The sequence below is a fragment of the Meles meles genome, chromosome 12 (assembly GCF_922984935.1).
Source record: "Meles meles chromosome 12, mMelMel3.1 paternal haplotype, whole genome shotgun sequence".
NCBI classification, from domain to species: Eukaryota; Metazoa; Chordata; class Mammalia; order Carnivora; family Mustelidae; genus Meles; species Meles meles.
The window spans coordinates 88,490,553-88,505,482 of record NC_060077.1 but is presented as its reverse complement, the minus strand read 5'-3'; the positions used below and the strand labels follow the sequence as shown (position 1 = coordinate 88,505,482).

Sequence of the window (14,930 nt, the reverse complement as noted above, 5' to 3'; positions counted from 1 at the left end):
TCCCGCGTGCGGGGCTGGCGAGAGACTCAGGACCTGTGCGGTTTTCCCGCATGGCGTTCGGTCCAGACGCGTGGGTTCTGAGTCACTTAGCCTCCTCACGGCCCAACCCACCTCCTGCCGTAATAAAGGATAAACAATGGGTGCTAACGCCTGCTCTTGCCCGCCTGGTTCCCGGGGAAGGACCTGGCATCATTTCTATCGTGGGCCTTTCTAAAGGTTTATAACTCAGCCATAAATACTTGTCACCGGCAGGAACGTAGCCTGGAGGGTGGCCGTCCCCAAGTAAATTATTCATTTATATATCTCACGGACATGCTTTAAATTGTTTTAACTATATTTATCTTTTTTGATGGGAGGGAAAATAATGGCTTTATGGTTCACGACACTTTTGTCCTCCTATGAATCAAGACAGCACTGGGATGAAAATGAAAAAAAAAAATCAGCAAAAAAGTGGCTGCTGAGAACACACAATAATTCTTTCTTTAAGAGAGGGGCTTGAGGGCTGACATTACTCAACCTAAGATCTATTAGCGGAATTTAGGCAAGAATGAGTGTTAGGAACTATTGATCGACCCCCGAAGCAGGCACACTCTTTGCTTTTCCTTTTTGTTTTTAACCACGCGGGGCCCAGCGAGCTGTGGCTACACCGGCCTGGTTCCTGGGACCAACGATTCCCGTGAAGGCGGCGATGGCGCGGGGGAAAGGAGCGCAAAGCAGGAGGCTGTCGGCCGGAGGTTCCAGATTGCGGTGTCTCTGGAGGGGGAGTGACTCTCCACCTGACACCCGTGCTTTTGCCCTTACTTGCTGTGGGAAAACGCTCATTCCGTGTGTGTTTTTTTTTTTAAAGATTTTTTATGTATTTATTTGACAGAGAGAGATCACAAGGAGGCAGAGAGGCAGGCAGAGAGAGAGGAGGAAGCAGGCTCCCTGTAGAGCAGAGAGCCCGATGTGGGACTTGATCCCAGGACCCTGAGATCATGACCTGAGCCGAAGGCAGCGGCTTAACCCACTGAGCCACCCAGGCGCCCCCCATGTGTGTTTTTAAATCGTCCGGGGCCTTCCAAAACCACATAAGCTCCATCTGTCGGGCGCTGGGCTATACGAAAACATGCCATCTCCGCCCCTGGTTCCTTTCACGGAACCCCTGAACGCTCGTCTTTGCCGAAGTGGCAGGGGAGCTAGAAGCATCTTTTGCTACAATATTTGGTCTTGGTCCCCAGTTCCCGGCAGAAGAGCTTTTAGAAGCCTTGGAATCTCCTTAGCGATGCGAATCTTTTTGTGAGCTTAAGAGGCAGTTGGTGGCTAGGAGAACCCCCAGAGCTTCGGGATGGGGGCCCGGCGCCCAAGGAATCAGTCCTGGGAGGGGAGGGCAGGGTCTTTAACCCCGTGGGGGCCGAGAAAGGGAAGAGGGGCTGGGGTGGAATTAATCACCAGGGGTCCACGATTTAACTGGTTGTGCCTATGTAAGGGAGCCTCCAGAAACCCCCCAGATGACAGGGTCAGAGGGCTTCTGGGATGCCAAGCACATGGGGTGTTGGGAGTGTGGCCCGTCCCTAGAGAGCTTGGGAGATCCATCCCTACTCCCTGCCCTCATCGGCTTGCCTTACTGGTTGTTCCAGCATTGTGTCTTTTCCAATAAGCCAGTGGTAGTAAGTAAAGGGCTTGGCTGAGTCCTGCGAGCTGTTGTAGCAAATTATCGAACTTGAGGAGATCATGGGAACCTTGGATGTATTGCTGGTTGGTCCGTCGGGAACAGGAAGTCCTGGATTTGTGATTGGATCTGAAGTGGGAGGAGGGGGGCCATGTCGTGGGACTGAGTCCTCCCCTGTGGAGTCTGGGCCAGCTCGGCGGACGTGAGTGTCCGCAGCATTGTGAGTAGAGAAGCAGTTTTGCTCGAGTCAGTGTTTTGCTTCAGGAGCCCAATTCATTTTTACACGCCATTTCATCTGTACTGCTGTAGTATGGCTCGAGATACTACGTGTTAAAGGATGTATGAGTATAAGATCGGACACCAGCAGGTCAACATTACTAGAAGAAGTTAAAAGGAGGTAACATGTTTGACATTGAAGGATACATTTAAAATTTGGATTTTTAATTGAAGAGTGTGACACAGATAACCAGTACATTTCATTGGTTTCTGCTTAATTCTGTTTAATTGACGTTTAATAAAGAATGCCATCCTAATTCTCAAGGATTCTGAATATACTTCTACAAAAGACATTATCTACATCTTGTACTTTAAATATCGCCACTAAAATTTGTCACGTTATTCTGTTTTAAGCATGCAGACCCTTATGCTTTTATGCTATGTTTTTTTTTCCTTCTAATTAACAAAAGAACAATACATCCTTTAGAAAATTTGGAAAATACCAAAAGCCAAAAGAAAGAATTGCTTTTAGTACCACTCTCTGGAGATCATCACTTTAACATTTTGGCATTTGTCCCCTTGCAGACTCTTTTCCCATAAGTCCTATACTTGATGGAGATATTATAGCACGTGCAATTGCCGGTGCTGGTTCTGAAGTTTTACGTAACTTTGTAGCCTGTAGTCAGGAGTCTTCCATGTCGTTGGAATTCCCTATGCGCAGCAGCCAAGTGTCTGTAGCCAAGGTTTTCAAGGAACGGGCCTCAGATCAGCAGCACAGATGGTACACAGGAGCTGCTAATGCAGGGTCACCGGCACCTTCTGGGTTAGAGCTTCAGAGAGGGGTGCCCCGAAGTCTGTGTCTTCGCAAGCCCACAGGGGATGCGGGTGCGAAGTGAGTTTGAGAACCACAGCCGGGCCGTCTTGCTCTTAGGCTACTGGAGAGAAATGAGGATTTTCTTTTTGCTGTTCTAAGTGTTTTATAGAACCCTATGTTCACATTTCTGAGCATTTCTTTAGAATAAAGTAGTTAATCTGATGTGTAAGCACCTAGTGAAAGGGTGTGACACACAGAGACTGAATTTTTTCCGGATGCAGCCTGGGTAGTTTCTCCTCCTCCAGGGAGAGCTCGAGATGCTCTGTCTGACCCCAGTCTGCCTCTTACACAAGTTCGTTCTTCGTGTTTTCCATGGTAGGTGATTTGTAGCTTTCTATTGTCTTCTGCAGCCTTCTCTTTTTCAGAGAGAGAGAGAGAGAATCTGTTCTAGTGGCAGGGGCAGAGGGAGAGGGAGAAAGAGAATCCCAAGCAGGCCCCACGCTGGGGCAGGTGAGGGGGTGGATCTCAGGACCCTGAGATCATGACCTGAACCGAAATCCAGAGTCAGGCCCCACCCAGACGCCCCAGCAGCTTTTTTTTAATAGCAAGGATGTGTTAAAGATACTATTTCTTTTGTGTTGACTTGCTGCTTGTGATCATTGTAACTAGAGATGTTTTTCAACTCACCTGGTGAATCCTATATATCTATTTTTATGCCATTTCTCATTCCAGAGATTAAATAATACTTACTTATATTTTCTTCTAATGTTTACATGAAGAATTTAGAACTCTAGTCTATCCAGATTTTTTTTTTACTGTGGCAAATGCCTAAATAACATTTTTAAAAGTGGTTAAACAATTTTCCCGGAATACTGTCGATGAATATTTTAATCATACCTTTCATTTCCTCACCATGATTGCCTGTTTGATTTAACCTTAGCATCTGTGATATTCAAATTATTTCAGTACAGCAAGCGTGGTCCTTTTATAGTCCTGTATTACAATGCGAAATAATTTCAAGTATTTTGTTCAGTTCTTTTTTATAATGTACTAAGAACTTAAAAACCTTAATTTCTTATTTGGCAGGAAGAAAATTTCATTGTTCCTTTTGTAGGAGTGGTTCAATGTATTTTTGTTCTGAATAAATTTAGCTCTCCCTTCCTCCATCATATTTGGACAAAAGCCATTCTTAGACTGTATGTACAAAGTCTCCAAAGTTCACTCATTTTTCTACTTTTATTCACCTAATAGGTTCAATGTGTTTGAAAAGTGAAAATAATGTTTATTACTTGACTTACTTTCACTTTGTACAAAAGTAGACTTGGAGTTCTTATCATGAAAAAAAAATTGCACCTAAATAATAGGTCAAGGTGGAAGAAATCATCTGAGGGAAAGATCAGGGAGAACCCAATGAAAAGCATGATTTTCAGGTTGCCATAGGATTGCAGGCCACATGGGAATTACAGAACAAGCATTGGGCTTTACTCTCAAGGTTAGAGGGAAGTCATGCTGCTCATATACCCAGCCTGGCCCCTTTCTGCAGGAGGGGAGACTGGTGAGTTCCGTGCTCCAAAGAGGGGGACAGCTTCCAGGTTCCAATTCACTCCCAGTTGTGACAACTACATATATATTTGATATGTATATAAAATATGTATCTACATATCTCTATAGATATATGTATTTAGAGATTTGTTTATTTATTTTGGAAAGGAAAAAGGAGAGAGTGGAGTGGAGGGAGGGAAAGGGGCAGAGACAGAGGGAGAGAGAGACCCTCCAGCTGACTCCCCACTGACCATGGAGCCCACCGTGAGGCACGATCTCATGACCTTGAGATCATGGCCTGAGCCGAAATCAAGAGCCCACCACTTAACCAACGAAGCCCCCCAGGCGCCCCTGGGAACAGCATACATTGATGGGGTTTCTTCTTCTGGGAAGGAGCTCTGTGGGAGGCGGTGGGTGAGGAGGCTCACGCGCAGGAGGACGTTTTAAAGATAAAATGGTCTCTGACCTCACTGAGCTCTCGCTTCAGAGGGGATGTCGTTCTCGTAGTTCATCGCTTATTTGAATATTCCTCATGGGCGTCTCAACCACAATCCTGTGATGTCATTAGAACTTTTGTCATTGTCATCGATTGACAGATGAAGAAAGGCATCGGAGACGGGGAAGGAACTGGCTGGAGGTCACACTGCAAAGGAACGACAGAATCCGGGAGAGAACGGCAGATTTCCGGACCGTTGTTCTTTCTGCTTAAGCCTTCAGTCGGAGTAACCTATTTTTTCTGATTACGTTTTATCATTAACCCGGATTGAGTAGGAAATATTTCTTAAATTCTACTTTTAAAATTATACCGCTGTGTGAGTGTGCTTAATAGATCAGACTTAAAAAGTAACCTTCATTTGTATACTCTTGATAGTTATTTTTTTTCTACAGAAGATTTTATATATGTGATTGGGAGCTCCTTAGGGTGAGGGGATATCTGTCTCAAACATACACTCTTTCTATTCTTGTTGTTTCTTGGATTTTTAACTGGAGTCTAGTTGACCTACAACATTAAATGAGTTACGGGTGTCCAGTGTAGTGACTCAATAATTAATTACATCCACTATGGAAGGTCACCACGAGAAGTCTCGTTACCGTCTGTCACCATGGAAGGTTATTACAATACTGTTGACTGTATTCCCTATGCTGTACTTTTCATCCTTGTGACTCATTTACTTTATAACTGGAAGTTTGTGCCTCTTAATCCTCTTCACCTACATATTTATTTTTTTAAAGGTGGGGGGGGAGAGGGAGAGAGAGAATCTTAAGCAGGCTGCACGATCAGAGCGGAGTGTGACTTGGGGCTCGATCTCATGACCCTGAGCAGAAATCACCAGCTGGATGCTTAACCGGCTGAGCCACCCAGGCACCTCTCCCTTCATCTGTTTACTCTAGTTCTTCTTAAGGGGTTAAATTTAGCTGAATCAAGGAACTCATAAAAATCTGTGAGAGGTCACAAATATTTAGAAGACTCTAAAGTAAAAATTGTCTTTTTCCCTTCATCTCGTCGTGTTTTTCATTGGATTGTTTTGAATGGTTACTTTGATTAATGTTCCTTTTCCTCATTTTTCCACCATTTTTTCTGGCTTTAGCTGAATTCCTAATTCCTACTATATTTCTTTCCTCCTAGGTAAAACTGATAACCAGTACACTCTCTTTGTGGCCGGAGGGGCAGTTTTATTGTTGCTGTTTGTTGTTCTAATTGCCACGGTCACCGTCATTTCTTATAAGAGGTGAGTATCGCAGCTCATACTGAATCTTGGCTCCCCTGAGTCGTCCTGACGTGAGGCACTTCTCTGTTAACAACCCCATCGCTGGCCAACTCACACGCAGAGTTTTGGGTGTTTTTCTTACACAACGAAGGAAGCAGTTGTGGGAAGACCAGAGGAGAAAGCTAGAGTAGTTCATTTAAGAAGTAGTAGGAGCTGCTCCCGTGTTAGCAAAGCTTTCTATTCTGGGCAGCCAGCGGCTGGGGCCTCTGCTGTGTCTGCCCTGCCCTCTATCTTCCTCCTGCTGCAAGGAAAAGAGGGTATTGGGTGAGAGGTGGTGTGTGTGTGTGTGTGTGTGTCTGTGTCTGTGTGTGATGAGAGGGGAGAGGGAGGGAGAGATACTGAGAGGGGGAAGACCAGGGTTGAGCAGTAATAATGTCCTCATGTATTCATTCATCAAAGATCTATTGTGACGGTAGCGAACAAGGCGTGATGGAACGCATGTTCTAATAAACAAACACCATACTTCATATGGTTGTTCAGTGTCTGCGACAAGCAACGTAGATGCTATTCCTAAAAAAATTATTGAGAAAGAGAGGTGTGTTAGAAGGGGTTACCTTAGAGAGAGTAGGTGACCATTGACCCCTACTAAAGTTTCCTACCTTTTACTGTCTGTGGCACTCTTGGGAACTTGCTGGAATATTCTGGGTTGACTCTCTCCTTTCTTGCTGTCTCACGTTCACCAACTCACTTGTCTAGGTGTTTGTGGTAATATTAGCTGTAATCATACTGAATTGAAATTACTCTTTATTCTCGTGTTCTCATGAAAATGCTCTCTTGTTAGCAGAGGGAAGGAGTACATCCGTCTCCTCTTCTCTTCCGCCGCAGCAGCATTACCAAACACACACTCACACACACACCACACTCACACACACTCACATTGCACATACATGCATATTAAGAGGATATCAGGTAGGTTTCTCGGTCTTGTCTCCATATCCCAGCCTCACCTCTTTGGAGCTGGTATTACAGTTCGCTGGGGGTTAGTCACTGCTCCCAATCTGCTCCCAGCCTTAGAGAGTCTCCTCTCTTTCTTTTGAACACATCTGACGTTTCCTGGTTGCTCTTCTGAAAGCTAGACTGACGGTGTCCTTCCTGTTTAACACCTTCTCTTGTCTTCTTGTTGCCACGAGAATGTTAAAACTCATGAACCCGTATCAAAGGCGCCCACTGTCCTGACGTCGACCTAATTAGTGGGACCTCAACCTAATGCTCATTTATATTTGATACATTACTGACAAATTTTGTTAAAACTGCAAGTCTTATTCTGTGAACATACCCAACTCCCTTCCCATTTGAGTAGCTAACAAAATGCTGTTTCCCCCATGTTTGGCTTTACTCCTGTGGCTCATTCAAGGCGTGGGACCCATGTCCCCTTTGGGAGGTCTGTCCTGGTTCTCCCTCCCTGCAAAGAGACATGATGTCACCATCCGGAAGCCACTGTACTTCTCTGTTGTTGCTTGTGGCCTGCTTTGTAGCGTCATCCTGTCTGTGCTGTCCTCCCTCCTGTTCAAAATGACAGGGACTGTGTCTGATTCATTTATTAGTGTTTGATAGCATTTAGCACTAATCTTTCCAAAATAATGAATGGTCAATCAGCCTTCATCTAATTAAATGGAAACAGAACTGTCGTTTTCCCTTTTTCTCCATCACGGGCTGGCTTCAAGTCTTTCCCTGGTCGGAAATTGAGCAAATTAGCAAATTGAGGGAAGGAACCCAGGAAGTTAGTGACACTAAAGAATTTTCTACTGCTTCACCCTGATTGATGAAAAATGCACTGAGGGCAGCCGTGACAGCCGGAGCACGCGGGAACACGGGTGACATGGTAGGGGAGAGTGAGTGACAGCACGGATCTCCGGAGGGTCACAGATGCTGGACATGATGGATTTCGCTTCATGAAAATGCATCACTTTTACATGAATAGCTAAATTGAACTGTAGACTATATTGTCCCACTTGGTTAGATGTGATAAAAAGATTAGTGGACTTGAATGCGTAATCACGGCAGAACATCGCAAAGGAAGAAGTGTTTGTTCTTTCTTACCTTGTTGCCCGTATCAGTTTGTGGTGCTTACTTGGAATGGAAATGCTATGAAAAATGACCCAACGCCTTTTTAAACGGTGGTCTTCAGAACTCGGTCTTCGTGAACATTTAAAACAATCCTGCCGCTTCACATGTGCTGACCTGGGGAGAAGCCAGAGGAGACCACAGTGTGCCTGAAAGAAACCGAGTCCTTTCTTCACACCTAGTACCCGGAGCCTGTGTGTCCAGGGGCATTTCCCGCACCTTCTCTGCTCTCAGTTTGTTTTCTTCTAGTTGGAGATCAGAATGGTCATATTGTTAAGTGTGGTTAAGTGGTTGGTGGACGTGCGTAGCATTGGTTAGGCATGGCAGGACCCAAAAGATAGTCTACACATTGACGCGTGTGTCTATAAGAAGAAATGTAATGTTTAGTGTGCAAAACGTTAGACACCTCTTTTTCCCTTTTTGTCAACTTTGATGTTCATAACAAATAGATTCTTTTACTTTGCCTGGGACTCTCCCAGTTTCAGCATCGACAAATCCCTCATTCCGGGGAAACTCCTTAAAATCAAGCAAACCAGAATGGCCAGTCAACCTAGAACAAATCACAGTGTGCACCATCTTTATTTTACAGAGGAGAAGACTGAACTTTATAGATGCAAATATCTGGTAAATTGCCGAGCACAAGTTAAACACAGAGGACCTGACTCTAAGTTTCTTGTTCTCTTTTCTTCATCATATTGAATATTCTAGGCTTATGCAAACAGTATGCTTATTTGGACCTCTTTGGGAAAGTTAATCTCTATTATGACACAGCAAGCCTTGTGAACGATGATCTAACAAAAGATTCCAAGGTCGTAGATTTGTTTCTTCGTCTGTAAAACGAGGGCAGTAATAGCATCTACATCACAGATTTCTTTTGAGGAGTGAAGAATTTATGCGGAAGACCTGGAAACATCACCTTCACATCACAAACTTACACGTCAAAAATTTAAATAGATTGATTGCATAAAAGATTCTTCAAAAGTCAACAAATACACACAGAGTAAGATCAATCTGCGAGGATGTCGACACAGAAGGAGGATTTCCCAGCAACGCGGAGAGAACAGCATCCATCATCTGAACAACCTTTCCTTGGAGAGCGATGAGCGTGGCTGATTCTTAAACTTTCTGTGAAGGAATTACAACTCCATCTTTTTGCATAAAGGGGAAAAAAATTCTACGTTTTTGCATCTAACCCATCTCCTCTGGTCTGATAAAAGTCTTTTCTGTAGGGGGTGAAAAAAAAGATAGTCGTCATCTCCTGTAATGTATCTTCCTGCGCTTAGAGTCCTTTTGTCCAGTGCACGTTCAGTTATCGTGGTCTCTTTTCTTCTTCTCTTGCATTTTCAAAGATCCTCCTGACGTTAGGGTTTATAGTTTTCACTGGAATGGTGGAGAGTTTACGGAACAACATGGCTCCAGATGGCCCAAGGAACTGTGGCATCCTGGCTCCGGAAGCAGTGAGCCTCATGGTCATGAAGGAAGACAGTAGATTCAAGTCCCGACACTACCACTAACCAACCATATGGCTTAGGGCAAGTTACCTTTCCTCTCTTGCCTCTGGTTCCCAATCTGAGTTAAAGACAGAGTTTTTGATGAAAGCTACATAAAATAATCCATTGAGGAGGTCTAGTAAAACACCTGAAAGTTTCTCCAAAGCTTAACTCTATTATCACTGTCATTCAAGAAGTTATACTGTTGGCATTGAAAAGGACATTTTTAATTGTGGGAAATCTCTAAGCTCAAGGTTATTTGGAAAAGACAGTAAGCTATTTAGGCAATAAACTACTATGAACCATTCTTTAGTAAGCTGCTGAGATTAATTACTAATATACACTGGCTGGATATCCATTTAGATGCCTTTACCATCTGTGGAAAATGAAGACTTAGGTTAAGGGAATGTTGAGTAAGTGTGCGTGAAGCCACTTCAACATATTTAGCGAGGGCATGTGTGCTGGGGGACAAGTAAGGTGTATGACTGTACGCAGTAATCCTAGTGCTGGGGTGTAGATCTTAATGCCTCTACTGAATATGTCTTCTCAGGAGAAGAAGACAGAAGAAACTATTTAAAGACTCCTGTGATGCACAGAATAAGGTAAGTTTTCTCAGAGCGGTCTTTCCCCCCCTTTTGTGCATTGGAGTATCCTGCAAAGTCAGTCCATCTTGCAGTCGATAATTTTATTGTTCTCCTCGCAATTCCCTGGCCATGTAGTAGATCAGCTATTTGAGGAAACACCTCTTCTCTGTCTTATTCTCTTATTATTGACGCCCTTTGAAACAGTTTGTCTTACTTTCATGCTCAGGGTCTCCACTATTGGCCAGATCCTCTCTTTAACATATAAGATTCTGTTTACAAAAAATTTTTAAAAGATTTATTTGCTTTATTTTAGAGAGAGAAGGAAAGAGAGAGAGAGTGGGGGAAAGGGGTAGGTAGAGGGAGAGAATCTTCAGGTAGACTCCTTACTGAGCATGGACCTAATGCAGGGCTCTATCTCATGACCCTTAGATCACAACCTGAGCTGAAACCAAGAGTCAGACACTCAACTGACTGAGCCACCCAGGCACCCCTGTTTGCGAATCTTACAGCAAAACATTTCCCCAAGTGTTATCTAAAATTACATAAATTTCTCTTCAGTTTACTTATTTGCAATTGAATTCTATATGACCAAAACATCAAGTAATAAAAATTTTCTGACAATGTAATATGTGTGCTTCGGATTTCTGTTACCTATTTATTTATCAGAGTCTAAATTTTTCTTCTATTAGTTACTCTTTACACAACAACATTTTTTTTCTGAATACTTCATGTCTGGCTTTTTGACAGTAACTGGAAAGACTAAAGGAGTCTTTGCCTTGTTTCATGTACCGCTCCAGCAAGCGATGCAACAGCGCTGTCCCACGCAGTGTTGGGGTCCCTTCTTTGTCCTTCACCATTGTCCACCAGAGAATATAAAGCCACATTTATTGCTGTGAATGTCAGGGGACGGAAGGAGCTTTGCAACTTCCTACATGAAGTATTCGACTTGTTCAGACTTTGGTAGAGTAATGATATTTTGAACGATGATTAGAAAGATAGTAAGTTGGACTGTGAAAGAGAAAGAAACTGACCTACTTGATTGCTTGGGGGTTTTCAGCAGGCTCTGGAATTACCAGTGGAACTGCAGCTTTCCTTTTGCTTTTTCTTTGTAAGCACCAAAGCCACTCTCAGTTTCCAAGGTACTCACCAAAAGACCCCTCTCTCTCTCCCTCTTGTTTTCCTCTCAGTTTCTCTCTGTCTCACCCACGGCTATATATTTTCTGCCACATGCATGTGTAGGTGGTCACAGTGACTTGATTAGTGTGGAGAATGTTAATGAGTATATGACATCATCTTGAAAGTAATGCCAGTATGTTTTGTTAATTTCTTTTATTGCGTTTAGTTGCTTATTGTCAAGACATGATACTGTGTACTTTGAAAGTATTATTTATTAAAGCGTGCATGCAAAAGAATTTACCGAGTACCCACTATGGGAAATACTATACTAGACTCCCATATAAAAATGAGACTGATAGTTCTTATCAAAACAGCCTGGGATATTGGGGAAGAGTTCCAAGACTAAGTGTTTCATAGTCTAATACAGCAAGTGACAATCTGGAATAGCCTCCTGCTGCGTCTTACTCTGAGCCCAGCAAGTAAAATATGTGAGTTTTTCATAGAAGTTCAGTACAATGAAGGTCATGTTTTATGAGATTAATTATAATAGAAATTTGACTTACACTGTGGTCGATTTGAGGAGAGATTTGTTTTGAGTATCTTTATTGGCTGCTGAAATGCAGTGAATCATTGACATTCTGTCTCTTTCTAGGCAGCCAACAACTACAGAAATCCCGACTCTACCAATCAGTCATCGGATGGTGCAAGAGAGGATATTTATGTCAACTACCCAGCCTTCTCTCAGAGGCCAAAGACCAGAATCTAAGCATTTCCCTTGAGCTGAGCAGATTTATGATGACTGTTTTATATTATTTTTTCCCACTACTCAGTGCCTACCCTGGATACTAGTTGGCTACATTTATTTAATTTGATAGGAAAAATACCTTATAACCTGAAGAACATTCTTAACAGAAATGTTTCAGAAACCCTGATTCTCATTAGTATATATACATAAAGGGAAACTCACTGAGTCACGTAATGGAACAATCCAGGGGGGATCCAGCTTCAGACAAGAGATTTCCGAAGGTTTAAATGTCACATCTCGGATTAAGTATGGGCATAAACCTGTTTCTGGGTCTCCTTTCGTGGTGTTGGATCCACTGTATTGGTGTTAGCCTAACTCTTATTTACGTGTTTCCAACAACACTTGGCAATTCGCAATCCTTGTTTCTGCCTGGTAGAGAGTTTACTTCTCTGATAAAGTAAACAGATTTGGTTATTTGACCATCATTGAATAGGCATCATGACTGGAAAGGATGAAATGGCTTAAGTTAATTAAGGGTTCACCTCTAGAACAAGGACCGAGGCCAAAGCACATTACCAGGGAATTCAGAGTATCGTTAGAGGACGGAGATGGGGAGATGTTTCCTGGTGACCAACAAATGTAGACTGCAAGCCATTCCCAAACATCTCCTGTGCACCACCTAGGAAGAGAACATGTGGATGGATGCGGGTTAGCGCTCTCTCTCCTAAATCTCCTATATCAGCATAGTCCAGAAGAGTAGTTGGCAGCAGAAATAAATGAATGGTCAAGAGGAAGACAAATACAACACGGAAATTTCTTCCTTTTCTATTATCAAATGAAGGAATCCCTGATTCCGCCTGGAATTCTTCCCACTCTTTCTGGCTTAGCTTTATGAGCAAGTGTAGTACATGGTCCAATAATAATTTCATGTTTTTGATATTGAATTTTTCTACTCTTGAGAACTATTTTAAATATATGAAGTCTCTCAAAAGAGTCAGGCATCTAGGCATTATTAGTTGTTTTTCTTTTTTAATAATTATGGGAAATCTGAATATAAGAAAAAGAATATTAGTTGCAAGTGTGGTTTGGATTGTGGTAGAAACATGATGGGGAGGAAACTTGGAGGGCTATAGGGAAGGAGGAACAGGGAACAAAGAATGAGAAGATACAGAGAGAACCTTGTCTTCCTTTACAGTTTCGCCAAAGACAACCCTAGTGATGTCAATACACGGTAATTAGTGGCTGTCCGGCCATTGTCCACATTCTAGATGGGGTCACACAATGAAAAGTAGTTCTGAAGCTAAATAAGGGTCATGATCATCTTGAAACCACTGTGGTCATTACCAAAGATAGTGATCATTCATGTCTCAAATATTTATTACTCATCTCTAAAACATTCACCACAAAAATTGCATGTAAGTATCCAAGTTGTAGATTTTTACGATAATTTTAAGTGAACCAACACCAAATTCTCATGGTATCTAGGCAGATTTGAAGCTGCAATTTACAGTTTTAAGTGAGTCAATGGATATTTTGTGATGGTAGCTTTAACTACTGTGTGCGCCCAATAGAGCAGTAATTCTGTGAATCACAGAAATTGTGGGTGCCTCTGTCGGCTTTGAAGAGAAAAAGCAGAAATGTCCACTCTCATGAGGTGTTTCCAAGTTCTCAGTGGCTAATATGGGTGAGGAGGAAAGCATTTCTACCAATGCAATATGGGGAAATGAAAATCCCACTTGAATAGAGAAGATGACGGGGTTGGGGGTGGTGCCAGGTACACAGTACAACCAGATGCCACCGTCCTGGCGGTTTCACTCATGGAAGATTCTACCGCAGAGCCTGCAGACCATTTAAAACCAGTCTCTTTTCCCATGCATGTTTTGCCTTTTCTTTAATCTGCCACTCAGAATAATTATGAGAATGATGTCCTCGGTCCCTCTTCTTCGTGTATTCCTCCTCTGCAGAGCTCAGGATTTTTCAGGCATTTAGAATCCTTCTTAGTCCCGCTGGAATTTCTCTGCCCCCACTCGCCCCCGCTGCGGACCCCACCACTGGTCCTGTTACACTCTCAGCTGTTCATGCTGGTGAAAATCCACTCACTAAGGTTCTTTCCCTGGACACCTTTACTTACTAATGAAGCACTTTCATTATTGTCTGTTTAACATTATTCCTAATTAGCTAGAGTTTTATAACTCTCATATATATATATATATACCTACTATAGAAATAATACATGGTGTGTGTAGTATATTGCGTGTGTATGTGTGTTACACACACACATAAGTGTGTGTTTGTGTATTTCCCCCTAATCTGTTGTACCTACCATTCTAGTTGTTACTAAGGAAACCGATCAAAACTGTTCCACAGAATAAAAGGTCAGAATTGAATTAAATTATGTTTTAAATCTTTTTTGAAAGGTGCTACTTAGGGAGCAAAATGTTTCCTTGGATTCTTTTTTACATATGTAATTTATGACGATATATAATATACTACATAAAAATCTATGTTTCCTTTGAATGCCATAAATGTAGATTTGAATATTTACATGAAAGTAACCGATTAAAGGGAATTGCCGTGTGATGGCAAGTTAGGTAAGTTTGTAAAATGTCATTACAGAGTATGCAGTTTTGTTGGGGAAAGAAAACATGCCATTAACCTACGAGGACTAGGTATTGATTCTCCTATCATCAGAAAGACCTTGAGACATTATTTAAAGGCCTTTATGCACACGGAGAAAATAGAATTGAAATTTCGTTAGCTTGTAATTATGCTTATGGATGTGGGGCAGCAGATGAGGCTATATTCTTTAGTTAGTAAATATTAAATTTGTAGGATTTTTAAGGAAGTCAATTTATTACTAAAATATTATACGTATACATGTAAAATACATTGGCTATCAATTTACAAGTCAAAGGAAGATAATAATTTTAGTAGGTTTA

The 14,930-nt window shown here is 42.3% G+C and overlaps 1 protein-coding gene across 2 annotated transcripts in view; it reads left to right on the top strand.

The window, feature by feature from the left end:
• The window catches only part of CD226 (CD226 molecule), a 73,532-nt gene extending 58,972 nt beyond the window's left edge, over window positions 1-14,560 (top strand). For both annotated transcript variants that reach the window (XM_046024175.1, XM_046024176.1), the window contains exons 5-7: window positions 5,851-5,953; window positions 10,097-10,148; window positions 11,899-14,560. In XM_046024175.1, coding sequence (XP_045880131.1) covers window positions 5,851-5,953; window positions 10,097-10,148; window positions 11,899-12,012 — 269 coding nt within the window. In that variant the 3' untranslated portion in view covers window positions 12,013-14,560. The remainder of the gene's footprint in view (window positions 1-5,850; window positions 5,954-10,096; window positions 10,149-11,898) is intronic.
• Window positions 14,561-14,930: the final 370 nt, after the last annotated feature.